Raw genomic sequence first — 27,528 nt, 5'->3', positions numbered from 1 at the left:
AACTGTTACCAAACAAATGTTTTCTTGTTATTATAAGAAAGTGATGTTAATTGAAATTAATGATTAGAAGAACAAAGTCAAAAAGTTGAATAGCAATCAGAGGTCAGGAAAAATGACAGACTTCACAGTCAGGACCCATTATGTCATTTGATCTGACTCCAGCTGCACAAAAAATAATAGTTTTTCACTGTACAGAACTCACTGATTTGAATTTTATTATGGGTGTGAATCTGTTGGGTATATTTTCATGTCAACGACTAAGATGCTTGTGGAAAACATATATCCTTATGCTTATATCATGTATTAAACACAAGATAGCTTGAAATAAATATATCAGCCACTAAAATTTACCATTTGTAAAACTATTTTTTCTAAAGGCTCAATTCACATTTCTTACCATAAAATTCTTTATTCATCTAAATATCTCTTTTTGCTGCATTCAAGGAATAACCAGTTTTAACTCCACATGTCCCTTTTCCAAGATATATCACACAAAAGTTTGTTATTTAAGATTTCATATTTCATTTTTGAAAAGCATTTTTGCTTGAAGTTGACTGTGCTACTTGCAAGCAATGACATTCATCAGTGGGACTGATCTACAGAAGCTGGAAAGAACTTCCCCCCCCCCCCCCAGTTCAACTGGCTTATAATTGGTACCGTCATGCTCTACATGGCTCATATAACATAAGAGGAACTGTCTCTGCAGCACCAGAATAGGGTGCCAAATATCAACAAAATTAGCAGTCAGCTATGCATCTCTAACATGCTTTCTCATAAGGAAACATCAAAAGGATTCCAAAGAAATGCTAATAAATCTATTCATGCACACAATAAAAATATATAGAAGAGTAAAAACTTACTGTGATCAAGTATTCTGAAGCAAGATTCAAGCTAACAAAAACCCAAGACAAATGATTTCTAAAACCTACAAAAAATAAACTTGTTCCCACTGAAGTTCTTGTCAAGTTTCCATTGATATCAATGCTGTAGGAATGATCTCTAACACTGTAGATTCGTGTCTAATGTATATTGTTATTTTTTGGCACGATCCTACTTGGAATGGAATGGAGTAATATGAAAAGGGCGTTTTGTTTGCAAACTTGGAAAGACATCTGAGTTGGATTAGATTGCACAATAAAGAAGCCAGTGAAAGGGAATTTGACACTCACCATTTTGGCAGAACAATTCAGTTTACCAAAACTGAAAGATTAAAAATACTTTGATATTGTTATTTTAAATTAAAACTGAAAGGAAGAAAATAAGCGTTAAATCTCTCCCAGTTTGCCAGGAAGTTTGGTTAATGAAATTACCTTTTTTCAAGTCATTTAAAGCTAGTATCCTAAAATATTGCAGAATTAAAAAGAAATATTGCTGGCTATGAAACAGAAAAGTTATTAATCCTTTATCCCAGCATGTTGCAATCTCAGACTCTTTCTCACAAATCCTGTATTTCTTATTCATTCTCAGCTATGAATTAAATGGGATTTTTCAGTTCCTATTCAGCATACTATAACATGTTCTCAACTTCACATACATGGGGCAAGCTAAATCCTTATCTAAATTTGACTTCAGTGTAAATTAAGTGCAAGTTAATGACTCTGATGTTTGAACTGGGAACAGATGGGAAGGAGTCCTTCCGACTTTTGCTCTTGCAGGTGCTAAATCCTCACTTTATGAGGTCATTTTCACACCTCTTGCAAAATAAGGTTAACAGTTCTCAATAGCAAGATGTATCATTTTATCAAGTTGTTATACAACACAGCACATGTGGACAGTGAAATGGAAAATGTCAGGAAACGTAATACAAATCATGTTCTTTCCACAATATCATAAAAATCAGAGGATTGGAATATATTCATATTGTTGGCATAAAAATACATGTAGCATACACAAAGAGGATACAAATTGAGTTGAGAAAGCTTTTTTTCTTTTTGCTAAATTCAGCCAGATAATGCAAGGAGATATTTACATTAAAGATTGACTTTGTGGTACAGGAGTTAGTATAATTCATATCGAATATTAAATACAACACTTAGTTTGGAAATGAGTTAATCGATTGAAGTAATATGACATTAATGTTTTGCTCCCCCTACTGAAAAAGACACCTTAGTCACAACTTGACAACGCAATGACCATTGTACCTTTAACCTCATTCCTGACTCACCAAATAGTATAAGTCAATGTAATATGGGAGAAAGGCCAACACAGCTGATGTTCTTTCAAACAAAGCTAGAAGTCAATCTCCATTTGTGACCATTTGCTCCTCGGTTGCCACTGATCAAAGACAGAACAAATTCCATGACCTGTAATTGGAAGGATCTACCAGATGCTAATAAATCCACAAGTCAGTTAACCTAACATAGTTTCTTTATTCTCCTACGGTATCAGAGAAATGAGTCAGCACTGGCTAAGAAGAAAAACATATCCAAGGAGGGAGTTAACAGATAAAAATAAAACTTTTACCCTAATAAAGAGAATCTTCTCTCCAACTCTGTACCTTCCTTGTGAAAGGCGCTCTACACAGAATTTAGTGGGGCATTTACAAGGTGGATCTTCAGAAATGTGTTTAACCTGGAAAATCAAAAAACAAAGGAGGTGAAAGGAAGTAAAATGTTGGAGGAGAAAACATTCAAGAGAACATTTATTATAACACAACAACATTAATTTAAGTCTTCGATGCTGGTATTTTTTTTTTAAACTACCTTTTCAATCTCAACATTTTTTAATAGTTCAACAGTTTTAATAGTTTTCTTTATTTTTGAAAAATATTATTTTGCATATCAGCTCCATGAAGGGAAAACGGCAAATTCTTCACTCAAGCCAAATCTCTATTGAATTTCTTGAGAACTTTGCATGAGTTATGAATAAAAACTGAGGATTTGATCCTCTTGCACAGGTATGAAAGACCATAACAGTATTATTAAAATGTGAATTGGATGATGAAAAGGGATTCATAAGTTAAAAAGGGCTGCTCACATTTAGCCTTAGGATCACTATAGGAAGCATAGTAAACTAACAGGCACATTAGATTGCCTAGGTGCATCCTCCAGGAGCTGCACCAAATTTAACCAGACTCAAGGAGCAGACATTCACCTGACTTGAAATGTAAGGCATGTGAAATCAATTTTAAAAAAAAACACATTAGCATTATATGAACACATGTGCTCAACTCCTTAAAAACCAGATCTATTAAATAGATGGAGAATGTTGATGCTTTAAAACTTTCCTGTAATCCCAGATTGCAGTTCTTCCAATGACAAAAAGGATTTTACAGCTGCGAAGAAGTAAAAGAGACAAGTATCACACAGTTAAACAAAATTTGCTACATTTAACTGAAATGTATGAAACCTCTTGAATGTGAGTTCAGCAACCTTCTGTAAATACACACTCAGTATTTCACAGTGAATCAGTTGACCTGTCAAAGAACCACTATAGCTAACAAAAAATGAAGCATGTGATGTATTCTGCTTTCTAAATAGATATAATAAATACAGAAGAATTTTGGCTTACTGATAAAAGGTCCTACCCAATACTCCCACGTGGCACTTGCACTTTAGAAAAGGTGGACAGAGAGAACTATTATGCAGTTACATATCCTCACCAAGGTGTACCAGTATTGCTAACTACCCTTTGATAATCCCCACTGTAGAGCATTAATGCAATCACAAACAATTAAAGGAGCCCCAAGAGTGCTCCGATTTATCTGTGCCAGATGTGACTCCACAATTTTCTACTTCTTGTCAACTGCCCTAGCTTGACTTCAGCCTCTCATGAATTGCTAATTCTTAGGTTGTGAGTTACTTTGTAGGACACTATATTTTATTGTGAAAAATATTTCATTTTCAAATTACACTTAGCAATTGGACTCTACATGTATTTGACACAATAATTGTTTAAATGAGTTGTCCACAATTTGAAGACCAATTATTCTAGTGTTTCTAATGAACAAACGGTGAGTGTTATTAAACCAACTATTTAGACAGTAAGCTACAAAAGGTATCACATGAATAAAGCCAATGACCATAAATCCAGTGTAAGTTGCTGAGGGTGCAAAAAGTACATTCCTGCACCTCTTGGAATGTGGCAGCAAGGCCCCTAAACACAATCCTAGTCCATTTCACAGTAGCTCTCTGAACGCTGACAGTTGATCAAGGATTTCTGACATAATATCCTACAGTAGTTATCACCTCTAGAGACACAATGGATATTCCAAACTGAAAGTGGATAGTGTGAAATATACCTTCGTAATTATATCTACCAGTGTTCATCTGAACAAGTAAAAAGACAAAACAGACAAAGACAAGTTCAAGGTTGTTTTGAACTGTGTAAGCAAAAACAAAAAGCTGTACTAGACACTGGGAATGAAAGCTAACAGATTTATGTTGGTGTAAAGCAGAGGATAATGAGACCTTCGCTGCTGATCCTGCCATTGAGGCTTCCATTACCTTACTATCCCAGAGGACACAGAAGTATTATTGACTGGAATTTGGAAATCAAATAAGGAAGCAGAGCAAAGAATTATATCCTATTTTACTTTGTGTCTGGACTATATGAAAGCACTGCTGCTATTTTATGGTGTGAGTGTCTGGGGCAGTGAGGGTCAGGAATCTAGCTGGAGGAATTTCATTATGTTTCTATCCCTACTGCTTTCTAAATTAAAGGAGGTGGTTGGAGACAACCTTCATACTTTTTCTGTTACTGCAAGATACAGGCACCCCCAGTCTTCTGCACATAATTGTTGTTTCTCAAATCTGTTGAAACATAAGCAAGTGCTTTTGAAAAGTTGAGGAAGAAATACAAAATGTAAAACCAATCTAAATGTAATTATGTGCATGAAATAGGACAAAGTATTTCAATAAAATGAACGAACATTATACCCCATCTGCTTTTCCTAACAAAAAAAAAAGCAGCACATGGATTTTTCAAGAAGTGCTTTGTAACTCCCAGGTGGCACATCTACCTTGTAACACAGCCGTTACTATAGTAACTGCTTCTTTTTATAGAATATATTTGTACAATTCAAGTTTAACCTTTTCGTGGTCTCAAAATGTGTCCTTTTCACGCGATTGCAGTAGTTTCAAATAAACCTCTCTGAAGCTTGCAACTGAGATGTGAATGCTACTGCATAATGCATTGAGTTTAATGAAATTCAAGGCAAGATTCTTTCTAACAGTGAAGAAGAAAAAAAGCTCTTTGTTTTTTTAACCATCTGAGGAACAGGCAGAAGAGCAGCACAGAAGTTATCTCAGCCCAGCTTAAGTGTTAACCATCAGTACAAGGCTTTGGGACCAACTCTCATAGTCCTGACTCAGTCCTTTCTCAGACAAAACACCAAGTGGGAGTTGATGAATAAGCAGTCAACAGAAAAAGACAATAAAGTTATAAGAAGGGAACTTGGCCTTTAACTCCAAGCTAGGCTAAAAAGCAGATCTTCTACACAATGCTACTTTTTTTTTTCCAAGCCTCAGGCATAAATAACCATGGTCAAAAGCAAATCAATGCTATCAGTGTGTAGATCTCTAAAATACAGTGCAATCTTAAACTGAAGCCTCTGTATATTCTGCATTTAAGTGCATACAAGAGCACATCAAAAGGGAACAGATCAGCTGAGAAGCTTTCCCCCACAACTTACAGCATCATCCAACAGTTTCCCTGTGCTCTTCTTCCCAGGAGATTTTGTTGGTGATGGTGAGGGAGATGGAAGGGGGGCTGAAAGCGTTTCCTCTTGTTCGATCTCTTTTTCCAGCTTTATTAATCCAGGAGGCTCCACCCCAAACCTTTTGGAAACATGCAAACAAATTAACAAAGTAATTCATATCCTGAATTGAGGCAGAGAATTTCAATTGTTTATATCATTTAACTGTGCAATAATAGATTGCTATGTACATCAGTAAACAAGCACAAGATATATCAACCTCTGAAGCTATAATTACAGATTAATGCAATTACATGAAATGGTAGCTGTTACTAAAATTTAAAGTAAATATAGTTTGATTATATACATCTGTATATAATATTACAAATATATTACAAATATAGTAATTTTACTAACTTATGGAGTACAATAGGCCTGAAAGTGCTGTAAACTATAAGACTTGAAGTTCTGCACATTAGCATCTTGCATTTCCCATTGTTTTTTTTCCTATAGGTTTTATCTTTTTTGCCTTTTTGTATGTGTTTTTAACACAATTCTGACTGGAAAAGAATTAAGAACAGTTCAGGACTTGTGTATTGCACTGGATTTACAGACCAATAAATTGACACAGAGCCAGTACTTCTCACAACCGACTGGAGCTTTTTCTTAACCTATTTTCACAGCCAAACTTCAGACCTTTGCTTACAGTGGCAAAATACTCGTAGCTCCAACAAAAACAAACACATGCAACTTTGGCATGGAGAATCTCAAGCACAGCTCTTGGAGACTGAGATTCTTTAAAACAAAATCTGCTTTTGAAAGCTTTATGGCGAATGATTAAGTCAACATCTCAGAGCAAGCAGCAGAGCTCAGACAGATATCCGGAGTCCAAAAGCCCATCATTTTCCTAAACACTGATAATTCCCCTTTGCTTTTTTCTTTGCCAGCACTGAACCCAAAACCAAAATAACTGAAAGTTTGCTTTTTTTCTAGAGAAGTGCTTTGTCTTGGAGAAGCCATAATGTCATTTATACTTCTCATAACAAACTGTATAAATGAAATAATATTTTCTTCCATAGTAGGCCAGATGCAGAAGTATGCTGACTTATCTAGGTAAAGATCTGGACACTACAATATTGACCAATAATAAGCACATTATTGAAACTTAATTTAAGTACCACAGTAACATAAAAGCATAGAAGGAAAAGGTATAAAAGCACAGTCTTATTTTCATGATAAGTTTAAATTTAGTCACACTGCTGCCTAGTAAATTAATATAAAAAAAATTAAGAACCAAATCTGTGCTTACATTGGCTTGTAACTGCAGTGCAGTCTGCCTAACAAAAAGTCTGCCAACACTGAAGCAAGTACTTACATGCAATTCATTTACTTCCTGTCTGTCTGCAGATGCCGACAGGCTGTAAATCATTAAATTCCCACTGGGCTCCAGGCCTACACCTGCACGCAGCCTTACTCATCAAATAAAACTCCTCCACTCTCCCAAGCAATATTGCTTCGTTACTTCTGCTGCTTTTAATAATCTCTAATTTTCATCATTGTGACAGGATTTTAAATTTCCCTGTGCTTACGGTGCTCCAGATTTCTTCAACTGCAAGATGAATGACAAATAAACAGTTCCCCCTCCCCCCCACCGACATGCAACCAACCTAGATGGATATTAAATGGATCAACCTGCTAGACAGCCAGAATTGCAAAAACATCTTTTCTAAGAGGAGACCGTCATGCAGTAGAGGTGCAAATTCTGCTCTGGAAGGCATGCTGAGCATTTCCTTTTCTACTTGTTTCTAGCTTGCTTTCTCATAACTACAAATGAAGCAGCATCAGGCTGTAATGTGATCTCTAACAGACGTCTTAGAGCACCACTTCCCCTCTCTTATTTTACTAAGGAAAAACTGAATACAATACCAGAAATCTCTAAATTGCTCAAAAGTAATTGCAAGAGACCTGTGGTAGTTGTTTAGCTCCCTGAAGAGCTACATAACTTCGTTCTTCCTGTAGTGTGTATAGTCAGAATTTCTCTTGCTGCAGTTCTTGAATGCTGCCTTTGTCCAGTCTCTGGTAGAACTTCAGGCCCACCTGCAATGCTGCTGCTCAGACAGGCTGTCCCTAACCTGTACAGGCATTCTACCTCACGTACACTTAATTTTAGTTTCAATAAGTTTCTTTGTCAGCCTGTTTTTTTTCCTTCTGCTTTTTTTTCTCCACTTGTCAAGATACCTTTGGGCAACTCCACAACAGACTTGACTCCCAGTATCCTATCCACCTATGAACATGCTGAGGCATCTTCTGTCACAATATCTAGACTATAAATGAAAACAGTAAGTGATATAAATCCCCGATAAAATGCCACTGAGAGCCAGCAGGGCCTTACAATGCCACTCTCTGAACTAAGCTGATTCCAGCTTATATAATCTCTTTGTCTCACAGGACACAATGCAGGGTGATACTAAAAGTATTATTAACACATAGATAAATTAGCACCTGTCCTCCCTTATCCACAGAGCACCTGTTGAACAAGTTCATGTTGAGCAGGACTAAATTCCACTATGTCTTGCAATGACCCCCCATCCCTTTCCCCGCTGTCTCAGACCCAAACCCATTTTCGAAAAGATCAATGAACTGGACCAATTTATGTGAACTATAGACTTTGAAGAAAAACATTAATCATGCCAGTAGAGCACACTAAGAACTGGCTCCTAGTGAGGTACATGTTTTCTACTTCCAGAACAGAAAAAGAAGAGAAAATCCAAAGTTGCTCTTTTTTTTCACTCTTCTAATCTTCCAGAAAAATATTGAGGCATTTTTTCAAAGACCTCAGTGGCGATTCCCTGGGCTGGATGGGATTCTAGGCAGCCTGGTCTAACACCAGATCTGGAGGTCAGTGGCCCTGACTGTGGGTAGGGGGTTGGAGGCTGGGGTCCCTTCCAACCCAACACATTCTACGATCATACTCAATCGACTCTTCCAAAGAGCAGAACCCAGAAGGCTGTTAAACATAATTTGCTTTATAAAACAAACATGAAAGGACCTCCCCTCCATTTAAAGCAGCACAACAGCAATGTCAGTTGAATATGTTCTTTCCTATACTTCGAGGAAGAAACTATTTTCCTTTCCCACAACAGTTATAGTTCACCACAGCTCAAGCAAAATTGAGATCAAATATTTACTTTTCTGTTTTACTAACCTGATATTTCCCTCCAGCAGTTTTTGCGCCCCTGGTAAGCTTAAGAGATTATAAATATTTTACATTTGTTTTCAAAGAAAAAATATTAGAACAGGGACAAGTATATGGACATACGTTATTTGACCTCAAAGCTACAAATAAGAAGTGAATACAGTAAGAAAATATATATAATATTGTTAATATATTTTATATTGAATACATACAAAATATATAAAGACCTTGGGATAGATAAGTTTAATAAATACAAACATTGTATGGTTCAGGAATTATTTTTCACAACTGAAGAAGGTTGTACGTGAGAAATAGAAGCTTGAGACAACAGAAATCTGATGGGAAATGCTGAATCTTAGTTCCTTTGTATATCTGTTCAGAATTCAGCTCTCATTTCAGAATGAGATCAACCTAACTTCCTTCAACAGAATCCAGCACCACATAAGAACTGACATTCATTCAGAACTCAAGCTGGATACTATCAAATAAGCAGCCATTTCTGATCTACACCACTGAAAAGACGTCTTTCAGAGCTAAGCAATCTATCTCCAGGCTGGGAATCTTGGGAGTGTAACATTTCATCAGGTAAAGCTGAATATGTCAAAATTGACTTTTATCAAACACAAAGAGAACAGTAGGCTCTTGTTCATGACAATTTAAGTTTACATTATGTTGGGCATCACATTTTTGAAAGAATGGAAAACCCCGTTGAACTGGAAATTTGTTCTTATTCTTACCAATACTTTTGATGCACAAATTCCCACTAACAACGCATTTCTGAAGCTTGACCAGCAGATAAATTTAGTTGAGTAGCTTCCCAAGTGAACATTCATAAAATACCTACATGAGAACGCTAGTCCATATAGAAGGAAGGAAGTGGGCCCCACCTTCACACTGACTGTAAACACAAGGAATTTTACAGAAACTAACAAAATCTAAAAAGAAACACAACAATTCACTTCAACAGGCACAGCTTCATTTAATCTTAATGTACGTTTAAAAGTGAGCAGCAGCACAACTGTTCAGATATTTCATAGCAAGTCCTAGACGCTGCACTAGCACATCAGCAAAAATTGGAAAAAATAAAAAACAATCACATTCTCATCCCCATCACTTTGATAGTCTATCAAAAGCCAGAGGCATTTTAACAGCAAAAGTTAATTCTAAAACATAGTGAGGATCCTGCCTGGATGAGGACATCTGACATAGATGAAACACAGACCATTTTTTCAATTCTTGCCTTGATTCTGCTGGTGAGAATCAGAGCTGTGTTTATTGAAATAAATGAGATCAGAGTCAGTGTTGCTTTCATAGGTCAGCTTCAGGACATCTGAAGACTGATTTATTATCAGCAAAGCTAATTAAATCACAATTGTTTATAGAGAACATGACCATTAGAAGAACAAACAGATCAAAGCTTTATTTGGAAAATAATTTTCAACTCCTTCCTCTCCTAGTATAAGGACAAACAACAAATACCTTCCCTAAGGTGAAGACAGACATTTCATTATCCTTGTTACCAACTGCCCAAAAGATATTCTTGAGTGATATCAAGACAAGCATTCTTCTTGAATCTAATGAGCATAAAATTTAGAGATGTGATGATTTAGGTCGTATCTCTGTAAGCACTGCTGTCAAGAATGTAAATGTTTCTACATTCTTTAAATATTTCCACCTACCTTGCTGCAATCCGTCCAAGTTCCAGCAAACAAAGGCACACTTCTCTTGGTTGCTTGTGAAGAACTGGAAAAGCAAAAAAGAAGACAGAAAACAGTTATAAATAAAAGCTTCTTTAAAGACTTTATAATGAACACAACTGAACCATCCACATCTATAACACATGACACATATAAAAGTTGCTTTTCTCAGCCTAGCATTGGAATTGGAGTGAAAAAATATAGGATTAAGGAATGATTCTTCGAGTACAGGCAATTTAGGAAGTTCCTATTTAATTACGCTTTGACTACTCTGAAAAATACCTCTGATAATAAATAATCACAAAATATTTGGCAACCTGCAATCTGTTTAACAACATGTAAGATAGATTAATAATTAGATGGTGCTCCCCCCCAGGCCCCCACCCTTTAAAAATTAAGAAAATTTATATCTTTTAGGTCACTGTTTTTCTTAGCCTACTTATTTCAGAATTAGGACCAAAAATCATTAATGACATATATCACCATAAATATGATCATCAATTTCCTATCCATCTCTTGTTACAGCAAATACAAAATGAGGGTACTTGAGGAATTCAGCTCATCATAAGGAAACCCGATCACACAAAAAACTTGCTTTTATAGATAAAAGTTTTTAAAGCCTGGATTTTCACATCACATGTTTTAAAGCTGCTATAACTCAGCATAAACTTCGTATTCTGAAATATCATAGATAAACAGAATTTTCTTGGACTATCATCTTAATAAAATTCAGATAGTCGGTGCTTTGCAGAACAGTCTACTAAAATATATAAGCAAAAAAAACCAACCAACAACATATGAAGTAAGGCCTTTAACTGTATATTATCAGCTTCTCCAGAACCCAGAAAGAGAGACTAAGTATGGAATAATAAAAATAATATAAAATAGAGGAGTATATTATCATCATCTCTTTGGAAATACCTACTGCAGAATAACCCTTGTATTGTAATAACTCAAAGACTTACACATTACACACATAATGGAAAAAATAAGTCGAGCGACTAAATGGGTTTCTTTTCACTGAGTAGAGGCTGAAGCATCTACTGTGTGAACATTTTAGTTTTCTAATAATGCACCTAACTAAAATGAAAGAAGAGAAAACTGAAAAAGATAGCCCCATGTTTTGTTAAAAACTGTGGAAGTCATTGTTTTGTCCTATACTGTATGTATGAAAAGCAAATAGAATCCAGAGTTAAGTATCTCTAAACAGCCACTGCCTACACACACAAACTTCTGCAACTTGAATTTCTCACTCCGCTGACTTGAATAAAACTGTGTTAAGTTACGTGAATTGAAGGCTCACCCTTAAGTCTTTCACTAGTGTAGCAATTAAAGATGTAGGCATTCTTTCCCTCTAGTTTCACTCAAATATATTTCCTGAACTAAAACTAAAGAGCATGAAAACTAGAATGGCATTATACTAGGAAAACTATTTTTCATGCTTCAGTCGTCTGTGAGGAAGAATATAAAAGACACAGACTCGAACATACAGCTACTCTCAATATTTTCCCTTGAATCTTCCCTAATAATCAGTACTTTTTGGAGCGCCATATTCATGACTCTAGAAATATATACTTTTGCTCTAAAAGAGTGCCAAAACAGATAGAATGACCCCAAAATTAAACTTGATTTGAAGAAGCGAGGCATCCCTGAAATTGCCACTACAGTAAACCAGTTTTGGAATAGCCAAGGGGAGTTCAACACTTCTGAACTGCAGTTCACATATATATGCATCTGAATAGCTTTTGGAAAGGAGGAAGAAAAAAGAGCCTTGAGTGATATTGCTTCCAAAAGGATTCATGGACTGAAATGGAAGAAGATTTGAAAAAGAAAGGAAACGTTTTTACGTTGATATTCCAAGCTCTCCCACTCAATCAAAATCCAAAGTTCCTCCCAAGTTCCTAAGCAAATCAATATAGTCTAGACACAGTTCATGCATTTCACATTGAAAAAAAAAACCCAACGAAGTGAAACAGTGAAATCATTGTTAGAGGATGGAAATCTGTGCAGGCAATAATCAAGCATAAAAACAAACATCTGACCATGTGGTAAGAACAGGGTGATAGTGCTTCTAACAAGGAAACGTTAGCATTCCTGAGGACTATACCAGCATATGAATTTGGGTACTTGAGAGAAAAACAAACATTACTTTGTATACTGCAACACCCACTGGAAATAATTTAGATTCTCCAAACAAATTTTTTGCTATTTTCCAAAAGCCCAGCCAGACAAAAGGCTACCATCTTCCTAGTGAATAGAGTGCAAGTCACAGGGACACAACACTGCATTTCTATACCTATCTGGGTTCCAACAAGTAAGCAGATAAGACCTCAGCCTACAGGAGCAAGAAGAACTTCTAAGCATCCGGATTCCCAAGTACTTAACTTGAGTATCAATACTTTGTGTCCAGAGCCATTCCACATTACTTGGAATTATATCTGTATGAGTCCTCATAACTAAGTCTTAAACTGTAGTACTGTTCACTGATAACCGTACACATATGTAATTGTGCACATATAAATTAACTAATACCATCTGAGGACAAGTCAATTCATTCTGAAGCAGTAGGTTATAAGCTCAGGTTGAAACAACACCTGTGCCGATGAGATTCTGTTCTGTCCTGTGGTGGAAGCAGTTCCCATTTTCTTTACTGCTTCAATCTGCATCTATACTGTCTCAGCTTTTTAACAAGACCAGCTATTCAATTCCAGATATACTGTGTGGCAAACAACCCTTTGCAATGCAACACTTCTTTTATTGAGATTGTAGCAATTCATAGGCAGTTAGACATCGTAAGCATTGAAAGCCAAAAAATGGCTTTTAGAAATCATCTTCATCTGTGCATAAGCACATAAACAAATTGCTACACATCATCTAAAGTTTATAGCATGTTTTATTTCCATGATGGTGCTCACTGTAAAGCGAGCAAGAAAAAGGAAGATCTCTCTAACATTGCTATGAGCTAAGTATTATCATTTCCATCCTATATATAGAATTAAAGTACAGGCTTTAGATACAAAAAGCATGTCAGTCTGGGTGCTACTTAAAGATACGTATGGCCGTATCTCCATGGTACTCTTGCATTTCCTAATGAAACACTTGTATGAAAGCAAAGTCATTGTAATGGGATCACTAGTTGCAAAGTCTGATACAGATCCTCCTGCTGCATACAGGAGCCACGTGACAGAGTCAGTCATTTCTCCAGTGCCATTTATTAACAACATCATGATGCTATCCTTCAGCATCTTGTGTCATTCTTCAAATACCTCTCAATTTTAGTAATAAAAGAGAAGAAAATAACATATCGCTAAGAAACTGCTCCACTTCATGAACTCCACCATATCAATATATGGTTATACCAAGATCTATCTTAAAGATAAAACCACTCTCCTAGGGAAAAAAAAACAGGGAAAAGCTGATAGGCATAAGAGATTAAAAAAAAAAGTCCAATTAATGCAGTAAAGCCAGCCTCAATAATAACTGAAATACTTCACTTTCCATTACCATATCTTTTTATGCCGTTCTCTGTATTTTTATTTTCATCTGCTATATACGAAGAAAATATTTCTGGAGAATCACCTGCCAGTCCTCACCTATCAAACATGGAAGTAATTCATCTGATTAGATGACCGTAAGCAAATAGCCATTGTGAACAGAAAGCATGCAGATCTACTGCAAAAAAAGAAAAGGAAAAAGAATGAAAACAGCTGCCCTGCCAGAGAATTTCACCATTTGCTTGAAGAAAGTAAATGTGGAGGTTTCAAAATAACGTATACACGTCCAACATATTTTATGTGGATCCTTTGCCAGTTACAGGCTCTTTTGCTTTCCACTTAATTGGTTTCAAATACTTATCTGTTGTTCTCATTGCATGTGTCTTTTCCAGCTACTTCCAGAAACTTTTTTTCAGCAATACTTTCTTTTCAGCTCAAAGCAAGTTTTTTACCCCTGCTTCTCTATGGCTCTGTCTTCTTTCTTCACGCTGCCTCCATCTTGCTGCTACCCATTTATCTTCTTACAGGCTCTTCCCTTGTTCTCCTTCCTTCTGCTTCATTGTTTCCCTGCCTCTTGCTCCTTGCATTTCTGCATCTTGCACTGCTCCAGGAAAAGTCCAGAGAGCAGAGAAACAGTGGTTGTCACACCCAGGGCTATGCAGAAACAAGACATCACTGCTGAGCACATTCTGAAAACTCTTAGTTTAAGTAAGAAATTAGATGTGATATATATAATATATATCACATGTAATATACATATATAATATATATTTATTAAATTAAAAGACAGCAGAACACTTGTGATACAGAAAGAAGCTTCTTAACACTGCCTGATCAGTTTCAAGACTTGGCTTGTAGCAGGTTTGTTGTTGTTGTTGCTTTTAAAGCACAATTTTTTCATCTCAAAAAACTGAATAAAAGATGAGTATGATTCCTGCTTCTGATGTGAAGAGATGGATGTTTAATATTTATGATGATATACTTTCAATTACCATAATTCATATGTGTCTAGGGAGGGCTTTTCAGAAGGTAGTTCCTTCCCATTGTCTTTCACTTTCTTACTTTCTTCCTCAAAGATCCTTCAGCAGTCTTGCTCTTTTTTCCCTGTGGTCTTACTTTACTCTTTGACAACCTTTATCTTTTCAGTTGATCTCAAACGTATCTTCTCTACTGCATCAAAAGCAGTTATAATATGACATACTTAAATCAAGGCAGAGCATTCTCCCCACTCTCCATTTCAGCACTATCAGCTACAGAACCCTCAAAACAAAGTTTCAAACAGTAACTCTATGGATAGTACAGACTTCGTCCCTAGAGATCATCTAAACACTAATAATTTACTTGAATTAGAATGTTAATCCAATGGTAATAACATCCAGGATGCTTCTATAGTCCTCAAAACACAACATCAAAAGATTGTATAAGTTGTTTAGTGAAATGCTGTGAAAGGTGGGACAAAGCCTTATTTTGATGCAACTATGTAAAATGTAATAGCGTGTAACTGAAAGAACAGTCAACACAAAAATTTGAGTAAAAATTTACAAAAATAAATAAATAAAGCAAGCCATTTGCCACTAGAAATAATGACTTCAATCAATCCACATTTAATTGTTTTGTATAGTTTTGTTGTTTCTATTTTTAAAGCCAAAAAAGTAATATTCGACTGGAGTTCAGAAGTGCTTATGTTTAAGTTCACTATTTCCTTTAAAGTATGCACTTTTATTCAAGGAACTCATCAGTTGAACTGTAATCAAGAAATTGCATCAAAAAAAGCTCACATCACGCATTGTGTGCACACACAGTATCAAAACACGAGTGCAAAACGTTACTACAATATCCAACAACTTCCAGAATGAATGACACACTAGCATGCTGGCAACAATCAGTGGCAAACCCTTTTCTTGCTGAGTAGACACTTGATCATAGAAGAGATGCAGCACATTCACTGGTTCCAAGTCCTACAATCATCCAACAACACCGTTACCAAAGATGAGTTCGTAACTTCAGCTTTAAGTTCAGTTAACTGAGGCAATCATAGAAAATCTTACCATTCTCACTGTTTTCTTCAGCAATTATGCTCTTCAGGTTTGAGCGCCACAATTACAAATATCTTCATCAAGAATGCTTTCATAAATTGTATTATCATAGCTGTATGGATCTACTGCCCTAAAACCTACAAAGGTGGAATTTACCAAATAGACACATTATGTGGAAACAGGAGAGTTACAGAGGGTACTACATTTCTTAGGCAGCAAGGAGTTTCATGTCCTAGTTTTGGGATAAATATACCTCTGGTATAACTGAGAATCCCATTCAAAGACTGCATCTCGAGATTTGACCAGATGCTAGTAGTTTTACTTCAGATAATAATTTTTCATACTAACAAAGCTACTTCTTTAAATATGCTAACTATAAAAATACTGATTATAAAAAACCCTCTTGAAATTGGTCAGTGGATGCAGGAAGGAGTAAGAGTCTCCCCCCTACCTTGCAATATTCAATATATCTCTACATACAGCATTGTTAAACACATTAAAGATGTAAACGCTTTTTGTGGCTTATCCATCAGGCAAACTATCCACCCTTTCTTTGTGGAGGCATTGACTCTTCAGATTTTTCTTCCACATCTCTCCACAAAGTGCAAAGTGTAAAACACATATAGATTGCTGATTCAGCTCTAATTTTATTACTGTGCTTCCAATATGCTGGGTTTCTTTTAAACTATGTTAAAGCATCATAACTGCCAGCAAAAGATAGTACATCATATTACTGACTCATGACATAGCAAGAAAAACAGTAATATTATAAGAGCAGGTTACATTTTAAATCTAGCATTTTAACCAGTGCTTAAGCTTAATGAAATTATTAAGTAAGTCTACAGACAACAGACTAGAACACAGGGACACAAGCAAGTCTACTCACCTTACTGCCTGGATTAGCCCTAGAATGTAACCATTTACAGGAAGACAGACTCAAGGAACACTCAAAATTCCTATTGACAGCTATTACCTGCAAGCTTTTACCAGTTACAGGCTGCATAGTGTTTGTTTCACAATATTCCACTCCATATGAAGGAAAACCTTCATATGACTTCAATGCAAGTGCTTAAATTGTGAATGCATCCATGTGTTGTTACTCTCACTTGATGTCAAAGACATCAGATCTCACCAGGATGAGAACAATTCTGGGCAATTAGAAGTAATCAATATTTTCTTGGCTAATACACGTAAATTTTTACTAATTTCGGAATGGACTTGGAATCTCTAAAAAATTTTGTAATGTCAAAATCTATTATTCAAGTGTTTCAGTGCAATCAATATTCAACTTTATTCTAAAACTGTAAGAGTGGGAATTTGCTGAGAAAAGGCCAAGAAAAGTTTTGTGTGATACAATGACATGAAAATATCACTACAGGCAGATAAACGAAGTATTTACATCCCATAAGGCTGGTAAAATAGAGTAAAAAAGGAGAATGAAAACCAAATCAAGTACAAACCATTAATACAGGTTAGAAAAAGTTTCTCAAAACTATCTGCATTATCACATCAGTTTTAAGCATCACTACTGTTTATTAGCCATAGAGGACAGAAAAAAGTTGATCTTTGTAACCACAGTTTCAGAATTCTCAATCCTAAAAAGAATAGCAGACATTATGAGGCAGTGTGAACTCCTTCATGCCATTTGCATATGTTCCAACACCATGAGCTGAATCTTTTATATTACGTACCTATACTGAATTTATATCACCCGTGCAGGACAAAAGTGATTTGTGGGAGAAAGCAGAACATAAAGTCTTTCAATTAGTAACTGTTATAATTCATCTCTATTTCTATTGTAGTAATGAAAATATTACTCAATCCAAATTAACTTTTCCACATCTAACCTCCAACGGAGGGAAAACACCAACTTCTATTTTTGTCTTGTTTGGAAACAGCATGGTCACTATCACCCTGTCAATTTAAGAAAAATAGGTCAAGCCATTATCAAGTTCTAATTCCATTTACAGCACCGTAAATTGTTTCAACATGTACTTTCCATGTACAGTAACACAGAGCAGCAAAAGAACTTGTCACTGAGAAAAATCATTCAGTAATCAAGCCAACCTATTAGATCCACATCTGGTCTGTGCACTGTGTATTTGGACACACTGCTCTCCCCTTTTCTGAAAGCTCAAGTAATCTTTAGCACTAGCTTTCCAGGTGTATTTGCTCTGAGTATGTGTAAAATTAACTTATGCAGGGAACTGCATTATTTAATGAATAAGCTATGCTGATTTAATCTCCAAATAACATCTGATTTCCTATCAATGCACAAGAAACTCACTGTAAATACGCTCTCAATTATGCCATTAGCCTGATATTAGAATCATGTAAAGCCACTGATTCTGCCACATAAATACCAAGACTAAATTTGTCTAGGTGTTAAATTAACTAGAGGTGGTTTTACAGATTTTAAGCCACTGGACATCTGTGTTTCCTTTCTTCTTGAGTTTGTAACACCAGGTAGCATTTAACATCTGCATCAGTGTGAAACTTTTTAAGTATGACTGCTTGTTTGCCATGTGATTTACCATGGGCAAGAAAAATTTCATCTTGGGGATTTAATTAACAACACAGAGACAACACATAATATGCTCAATTATTTTGTCGTTTTTTCCATACCAATTTCTTCTCTCACACACATTTTCTCTGCATAATATATAAGTTAAAAAAAACACTCAAGCACTTGCATGATAAAAGAACAGACAAAGGGAGAAGTTTCAGAAACAGTTGTGCTAGAAGACAGAGACTATAAAAGAAAGATAATGGATCAATTGCAACATAGATAAGTAACTTGGTTGTGTGGTCAAAGGTCTTTCGAGAAACAAAACAATCCTCTTGATAAAGCAAAACGTGTTCATTTAACTTCTGCAGAATCTGAGGATTTTTAATCATTACAACTACTTCACAATTTGGTCTGAGTTCAGATAATAAACACTCATTCGATTCTGTTCGTTTCATAATGCACCTGAAACTAAATCTTGAAGAAACAGTTCTAAACTTCCTAAACAATCATTCCTAAGAATGATTTCCTAAACAGTTCAATTCTTCTGATGGAGCTCCCTGAAGCACTAGTGCTAGCTAACTTCTGTCCTGAGCTGCATGCCATCAGAATCAGCTGAGAAGAAGGTCAGCATGGGACACAGAACAAAACACTATTTTCTTGCCTCCTGAGCAACGCACCAAGAATCTGCTCTAACAGCTAAAAATCTGTAACAAGAACTGAGAATACACATGTATCCTACTCTCCTAGAACAGGAAAGGACTTATGTATCTCTGAACAAAGGAATAACATTCCCTGATTGGAAAAGTGGGTGTGTATGCAAGAAAACATGGAAAGATTTGTGGTTTACTTAAGGTCCGCTTAAAACTGAATTAAACGCATCTTGACTTGATGGATACTTCATTTGGTAAGATTTGGAGTCAGAATGTATCAGAAAAGCCATTCTCTCTTTTAAAGTAAAATACAAGCAATGAGCGCTTTACTAACTACTATATAAATACATACATACCCAAACCCTCCGATTCAAACAGGCAGGTATCATCCACCCCTACATCTCTGCACCAGGACAAGAAATTTGCTGTGTTGTCTCGTGCAAAAAAAGACCCTGAAGGTGCATTGGCTTTGCAAGGAATCCTCCGTACTGGCAAGGTCTGAAAAAAAACAGAAGAATTTTATTAGATAACAGGTATTGATTTCATAATACTTAATTAATATGCTACCAACACATTTCCTTGTACTTTTAAAGAATTCTAAGTAAATGGGAAGTGAACTCCATAACACAAAGCTGTCAAATGCAGAGATATTTCAAAAATGCTTTGACTGGACATGTGATCCACAGTTTAGAACTGAATTGCTAATAGCAATCCTATTATATTTTTTCTTAACAAATATTAGCAACAAGAATGTTGGTATTTAATGTTTGGACCAGTTCACTGAATTAAAAACAAAAAAAAACAAAAAAAAACCCCAAAAAAAACAAGAGCATAATGTTATAAAGAAAGATTTGAATAATTTTCTCAGTGTTCCTAAAACTAAGGCAAACTTGATCCAGCTTGAGATCTCCCACATTAGAAGAGCTTTTACAATCTTCCTCTAGCTTGATAATGGTATAAAATTTTCAGTCTCAAGGACAAAAGACCATAAAATATAAAAGAAATGGTACCAACTCCCAACTCTATACACAGCCCCATTTATACAACACCAAAACGTAGTCTATTTGCTACAAGATCAAGGTCTAGTACAGTCTCTCACTGCACCAGTTATCTTGATAGCTCAGATACCTGAGGAGTTACTATTACCATAACACATAATTCTTGAGCAAGAGTAATCATCACAGCAAACTCATTACTTGCTTTGGTACCTTTACTGAGACATACACCAGGAATTCAGCATCTAGTTCTCATATAAGACTTATCCAAAAAACAGTCATCTCTCATTTCAGAACAACGACTGACATATTATCACTGTGGAACTTCAGACATTTTAAATCATAGAGGAATTCAGCTCCATGCTGATTTTCACATGCTGCTTTTCCATTATGACTGATTTATGAAAAATCTCTGTTTTGGGGTCAGTAGTTAATTACAATTGAGTGAAGAAAGTAGGAAACTGAAGATGTGTGTCTGTTAGTTCCTGGATCTACATGCAAATTTTCGTGTTAAAAAGTTCCAGAATAATTCCTGGAAATACAGGAAAAGAAGAGGAGCACAGGAGTAGGCTTCCCTTTATAAGATCTGCTGCTATTTTACCCATAACAGTACTTATAGACTTAGTCCTTAGAAAGAATAGAGAAACTGTGTTAGAGATACACCAGCAGCATAATTGCAGGATACATACACACCACTGATCTGTTAAAACTGATCAGTTTTATGTGATAGTTTTTAAAAAAACAACATAATATCCAACAAGGAAACTCTTTAATACAACAAAACTCTTTTAATACAACACCTACATTCGGACCACTGAATCTGTGTTGTGATATGCGAACACTGAACTGTCTGAGTAAACAGGTTAGTGTACAGATATCAGACTATACCCGTTGAATCCATGTGCTGTGGAATTTTTGAATGGCTACATCCAATTTAAAACTTGCATCCTGGATAACCGCATAAGAGATTAAAAGCACTAGGACAGGAATAAAATGATAGAAGCTATTTCCAGTGTTCCTGGCACCTGCAGACTTGTGTATTAGGTACTTCAAGAGAGCATGGAAAGAAGATGAAGCCACATAGAGTTTTCCTTTCAAAAGGTACCTGCGTTGTCAAATATTGATGCTTCCCAGCTCAACCCCTCAGTTTCCATTGCTGGATTTTCCACAATGCATTGAGAGTTACTTGATGCTCTTCTTTGTAGAAAACTAGCTAGTCTTCTCCAAGGCAAAAACTGCTCATGAAGTCCAGGAACAGCTCAGACAGATGCAACGGGTGAAATCATAGCAGGTTTCTTTCCTTCCACTCAATTCTCTGTTTTCTGTTTCTTTATTTACTTTATCCTACCACATCTCCCAAGAAACAATCCTTATTCTTTCTGGTCATGTTACAGGTGCTCTAGAAGTCTGTGGTAAAACCTTCATATTAATTCAGGAAACCTGAACTAGGAGGAAGGGCAAAAAACACAAAAGCAAGCAACTATTAAGCTAAGGGGCTGGTGGGTGCCAGCTAGCAATCAAAGGAGATTTCCTCCCACTGTAGGCACAGGCAACCTGCCTTACTCAGACCAGAGCATACGGGGTCAGAAAGCAGTGCTGGCCTGGGACTGCTCTCTGGGGATGCCCTCAGTAGCACAAGAACAGCAAGGGCCAAGGAGATGGCCAAGATGATGCTGCCATTCTTACTGGGGGCTGTTGGGAAAGCTTTGTAATGCCTGTCAGGAAGGCATCCCCTGGGTCACTGTTTCTCTCCGTTATTAACAACATTGGAAGAAATTTGGTTCTAAATAATATACAACTGCAGATATAGGTTGGTCACAATGACTGCATACTAAACGTATTTCTATAACAGCTCTTCAGAATAGATGGCTTATGCATCAGTCATCTACGCACTTATAGTCAGTAAATAAACTATGTAAAACTTAATTTACATAAATAAGACATCTATACTTTAGCAAGACAGACCTTTAAGCCCATCAACAAACCTAACATCGCTGTGAAGTTTAGACATCCATGGACCTAATAACAGTTCCTATACAATTAAAAGAATTCAAAGCCTTTTAAAATATAATGTTTTTACAGTTAAAGCTACAGACAGCTTTAACTGTAAGAGAAGAGAATCTAGACACACATTTATCATACTTAACAAAACCACGATATTCTCTACTTGCAGAGTAACAGACAGTCTTCTAGTAAACTCAAAAGTGGAAAACACTCAAAAGTAAAAACAAGACACGCACTGGCTGCAGAAGGGGAAAACCTTACATCATTGAAGAGAAAAAAAATCATCACCTTGTAGTCATTATATGGAACAATAATAACAAAGACCAATATCCCCAGCACCGCATAGCCTCACTAACATACAGCATTCTGTATGCCATCCCATTTCCAACAATGCTAGAAGCGGAAGAGAACAGCAAAACGTCCCTTCTATTCAGCAAGGGCACGACCAAGTTGGTCACAGAAATCACAGGGAAATACTGGTATTTTCTTATCACCTAATAAATCCCCCTACCACCTTTTAAGTACAAGCCTAGTTGTTTTTTTCTTTTTAATAATTCCAAAACTATCACCATAATTTTTCAACTCATGAAAGCTCTTATTTATGAAAGCTTTCATACATGAGTATTCTTTACTGATTTGTACAAATGGCCTGAATATCTTGCAAGTGCTTTCTAACAGATCATTCTGAAGTAATTATATTTCCATATGGCACAACTGACTTTTGTTGACATAGTATAGTATAACCACAGTTGCTTTGAAACAGCAGTGGCTGCAATTGCTCCGATCAAATATCATGAAAACAGTTCCCCAGTTACCCTCCTTCTACCATCTTGTCTTGTTGATGTGCATGCATGTGGTTTAATGCAGGATGTGAAAGTGTGAGTGAAACATATGACGCAATCCTGGAAAAATGCTGTCAGGTTCTCTACTAAACCCAAAAGGGACTCTTTTACACCAATGCACTGAAATTACACAGAAAAAGGTATTTTTCAATCGTAGTTCCAAAAAAAAAAAACAAGGAAAAGCACATCTTTAAAAGCAGATTTGAGTAACATTTTTAAAATTCCTAACCATATCACAACCTCTCTGAATAAGGGATTGCACAGCTTTTCTGAACTGCCTCTCTCACTTGGGTTTTCACAAGGAACAAGATTAGCAGTTTTGTTATGGAAGAGGTCTAGATAGCCACTCATAGGAAAAAATAACTTTTATCATCTAATGACCAACAATAAGCAAAACAAGTTTGGAGACTGTTGAGAGTGCAGTATCTGAATGTATCAGCGTGTAGGGGGTACCAATTTACTATTATTACACAAGTATTAGTTAACAGTGAAAATTAACTACATAAGTGAGATATAACATGTATCTGTCGCATAACTTCCTATAAATTTGCCTTTAACTTCAACAGTAGCTACTGACATACTCTTCTACTTCTTAAATTCTGCTGCCATTTTTCACCTGTTAGTCTTATAGAAGTCCTCCTCCCCATGTATTTGCTCTTAGACTATGAAATACAAAAACAGAAGTCCAGCCATTACCTTCTCTGTGAATTATTTTTGTACTTGTCCTTTATTAATTTGTTCAATGTAAATCAACCAAAGCTCACTGCTAGACAAACTTAATATTTGAATGACTGCTGTTCACTTCATAGCAGAGTGAGGATATGCCTACCCAAACACATTAACTCAATTGCTGTAGAATCATAGAAACCTCAGAGTTGGAAGGAACCTTTAAAAGTCCCTCCTGTTATTCTTAGTTCTTCAGAAACTCAAACTTGAAAGACATCAGACTCCATTTATAATTCACAGAAGAGGTATCCCATTTTCTAACTCTAGCAAAGGAATTTTACCTTACACTGCACTGCAGATTTAGTGAAAAGCAAAGTTCACAGGCAAGCATGAACAATGAATAAATTAAACTAATTCCTGCAACAAAAAACAATTACTCATTGATAAGGTGGACCTCAAGTGCCCCTTTTCCCCCTCCCTACTCTATTTACTAAGGCATAGAACTTACTCAGTTAAAACAATGTACTAAATAAACAAAATGGATACAGATAATTCTGACTATGAAAATACATACTTGGAGTTAGAAAATACAACCTCTCCCATCAAAAAAACCCAAAACTTAAAGAAAAAAAAAGAATACAATCCCCTCCAGTTCTTCTGAAGATACAATAAAAATTAATGCAGGGAAATTTAAAACAGAAACTCAACATAGAAATTTTGAAGTGATCAATAGAAATTGTGAAATCTTTTTCAACGTGGAAACAGAAATAGCTTCCAGACATATGAAATGTGATGCTGCATTTGCAACAAAGGCAGCACCTCTAAGCAGCTAATGTCATAATTGGTTAAACATCAAGTGTCTTTCCGTGATAGGTAGCCTTTGCATCATCATCCTAAGTGCTGCAGTAAGATGCCGTTTGAATGGAGTAGCAGGTTGAATTCCCAGTTCAAGATCATATGGTAACCAGATTTTTACCCTATGCAATCACTGCAGAGATCATCGAAAGCCAAAAACGACTCATTATCATCTTCCTAGATTTTAATGAAGTAATAGAGATATCTCTGGAAGGCCCAACAGATTTATGGCATGAAAACAGAAATAGATCACATAATTGTGGTTTCATATAAAGTTAAAGAGTACAATGTTAAAATAAATACAGACTTAAGGATGCAGTCTTAGCCATGGTATCAGTTGAATATAGTCTCTCATTCCTTCCAAGCAGCACTAGTTATAACTACTTGTAATGATATTATGTGATGAAATGTACAGCGATAGTAGTGGGGTGGCACAACCCTAGGCTATACCAAATAAGACCAAGACTAAACACAGCAGCTGTGTATACAAAAACAAAAGAAGAAAAACTGCTTACCTTCAATACACCTCCAGCAGGCAGGAATCTACAACAAAACATCCTTGCCTGCACTGCCAGACATTAAACAAGTTGTGGGAAGTGGCAGATCCTGGCTCCAGCCCTCCTGGTCATTCAGCTGCATCTTAGCTCCCCTGGTTTGGCTCTGCCTTCCCACCAGTTGATCAATCAAGCCATAATTTACCACTTCTGCTACACTACTTAAGACAGAAGAGTGTATGTGTAGAGTAAGCTTAATTTAACAATAATATGCATTTAAAAGCTAAGACTTTGTTTACAGCTTTCTTCCAAGGGCTCTGTTCAGGACAGAGCTTACTGGTCATTCAGCAGCAGATAAAAACCATGGTTATCAGCTCAAGAAGATGGGGGTGTACAGTGGAAATAATACCAATATAGTGTTGCATGGTTGAAATAATACAAGTATATTCTACAGATAGAATAATACAAATACAATTGGAAATAGATAGCCAGAGGATATCTAAGGAAAAGGACTCACCAACTCTGAAGCCTTCAGCCAAGAAAGGATGCTCACTGGTGCCAAGGCTCACCAAAGAACCCCACAAAGGAACCATCTCCAAAAAGAGATGCTACCTTAGTGGTGGTCAGCCCTTAAATGGGATCTGGAGGAGGTGGAGTCAAGCTCCACCCCTTACAGGAGCACAGCTTATTTACCTTCACCTGTGCTCCCACAGCTGACCCAACTCTTGTCTCAGCTGGTTAATCAGAGGTTCAGGCTGTGATCAACCATTTCCCTTACATTGGGTTTAATAAATAATTGTGAAAAACTACTCTAACTTAAAATCATCCTCAACTGCACACCTTTAATTTTAGTTATATAATTTGAATCTAGTGACAAAGTCGCATTTCTTGATCATCTTTCAAATACATTTTAGAAGTAGTTCACAAACTGCAAGAATCTATTGAAAACATTGCTTGCATTAATCTATGTTCCAAAAATTCCAGTGTGCCACAGGTGCTTTTAAAAGCCACAAAATAAATTCTGAAGAGAAAGATTACTAACTAAATAAACGAAAAGTTCATTAGAATTCTGTAAATAAAAAGGAGTATAATTAAGACATATCATGGCAAAGCCTTACAGCTAGGAGTTCGTTCTCATTCAATAAGTGTTCTGAGTAGTATCCTTACACCTTTGGTTTTCGGAATTTATGTTTAGATTGGGATTTTTTTAATTCCCCAGCCAACCTGGCCTTAAACACCTCCAGAAACGGAGAATCCATAATGTCTCTGGGTAACCTGAGACCCCCTCACTTTCTCAGTAAAATATTTCTGCTGACATCTAATCTAACTCTCCTTTCCTTAGTTTAAAACCATTCCCCTTGTCTTATTACCAACTACGCATGCAAAAAGTTTATTTCCCTCGTGTTTATCAACTCCCTTTAAATAAATACTGGAAGGCCACAGCCAGGCTCCCTGTCTTCATAAGAAAGGTGTTCCAGCCCTTGGATCATCTTTGTGGCACTCCTCTGAACTCACTACAAAAGCTTCACATCTTCCCTGCATCGGGGTGCCTGGACTTGGATGCAGTACTCCAGATAAAGCCTTGCAAGGTGGAACGATACAAAGATGGTAACGGATATTCAAATGGTTATTTACAAGGAAAGACTCACCGGTATGGATGCCTTCACTGGGAAATGCTGAACAGGCTGCAGTCTCCAAGAAATGCCGCCTTAGTGGTGGTCAGCCCTTAAATGAGGTCTAGAGGAGGTGGAGTCAAGCTCCACTCCTTCCAGGAGCACAGCTAAATTACTCTCACCTGTGCTCCCACAGCTGGCCCAACACTTGCCTCAGCTGATTAATCAGAGGTTCAGGCTGTGATTACCAATTTCCCATACACACCTCAAAAGGGCAGAATAGAGGGGGACAATCACCTCCCACAACCAACTGGTCACCCCTCTTCTGATGGAACCTAAAATACCACTGGCCTTAGGTGCCACAAGCGCACACTGCTGGCTCACGTTAAGTTTGCACTTTGATTTGTTGAACCTCATTGCTTTCTCAAAGGCCCACCTTTCAAGTTTATCAAGGTTCCTCTGGATGGCATCCCTTCCTTCTGCTTTATCAATCACAACACTCAGCTTGGTGTCATCAGCAAACTTGCTGAGGATGCACTCAATCCCATCATCTATGTCACTGATAAAGATGTTAAAGAGTACTGGACTCAAAACAGACCCCCTGGGGGACACTGCTCATTACCAGTCTCCACCAGGACATAGATCCATTGACAACAACCCTCTGGCTGTGACCTTCCAATCAACTCCTTATCCACTAAATAGTCCACCCTTCAAATCCATATCTCTCCAATGCAGAGATAAGGATGTGGTTGGAGATTATGTCAGAGACCTTGCAGAAATCCAGGTAGATGACATCAGCTGCCTTCCCCTTTGTCCACCAACGCTGTTACTCCATTGCAGAA

General features: G+C 36.6%; 1 protein-coding gene across 9 annotated transcripts in view; it reads right to left on the bottom strand.

The window, feature by feature from the left end:
• GAS2 (growth arrest specific 2) overlaps window positions 1-27,528 on the bottom strand; it is an 87,292-nt gene that overhangs the window by 23,649 nt on the left and 36,115 nt on the right. For all 9 annotated transcript variants that reach the window (XM_015863419.2, XM_015863421.2, XM_015863416.2 and 6 more), the window contains 4 exons: window positions 19,574-19,715; window positions 10,511-10,574; window positions 5,633-5,777; window positions 2,464-2,571 (listed from right to left, as the gene is read on the bottom strand). In XM_015863419.2, coding sequence (XP_015718905.1) covers window positions 2,464-2,571; window positions 5,633-5,777; window positions 10,511-10,574; window positions 19,574-19,715 — 459 coding nt within the window. The remainder of the gene's footprint in view (window positions 1-2,463; window positions 2,572-5,632; window positions 5,778-10,510; window positions 10,575-19,573; window positions 19,716-27,528) is intronic.

The sequence above is a fragment of the Coturnix japonica genome, chromosome 5, assembly GCF_001577835.2.
Source record: "Coturnix japonica isolate 7356 chromosome 5, Coturnix japonica 2.1, whole genome shotgun sequence".
NCBI lineage: Eukaryota > Metazoa > Chordata > Aves > Galliformes > Phasianidae > Coturnix > Coturnix japonica.
The sequence above is the reverse complement of the archived record's forward strand: the minus strand, read 5'-3'. Positions and strand labels throughout refer to the sequence as shown.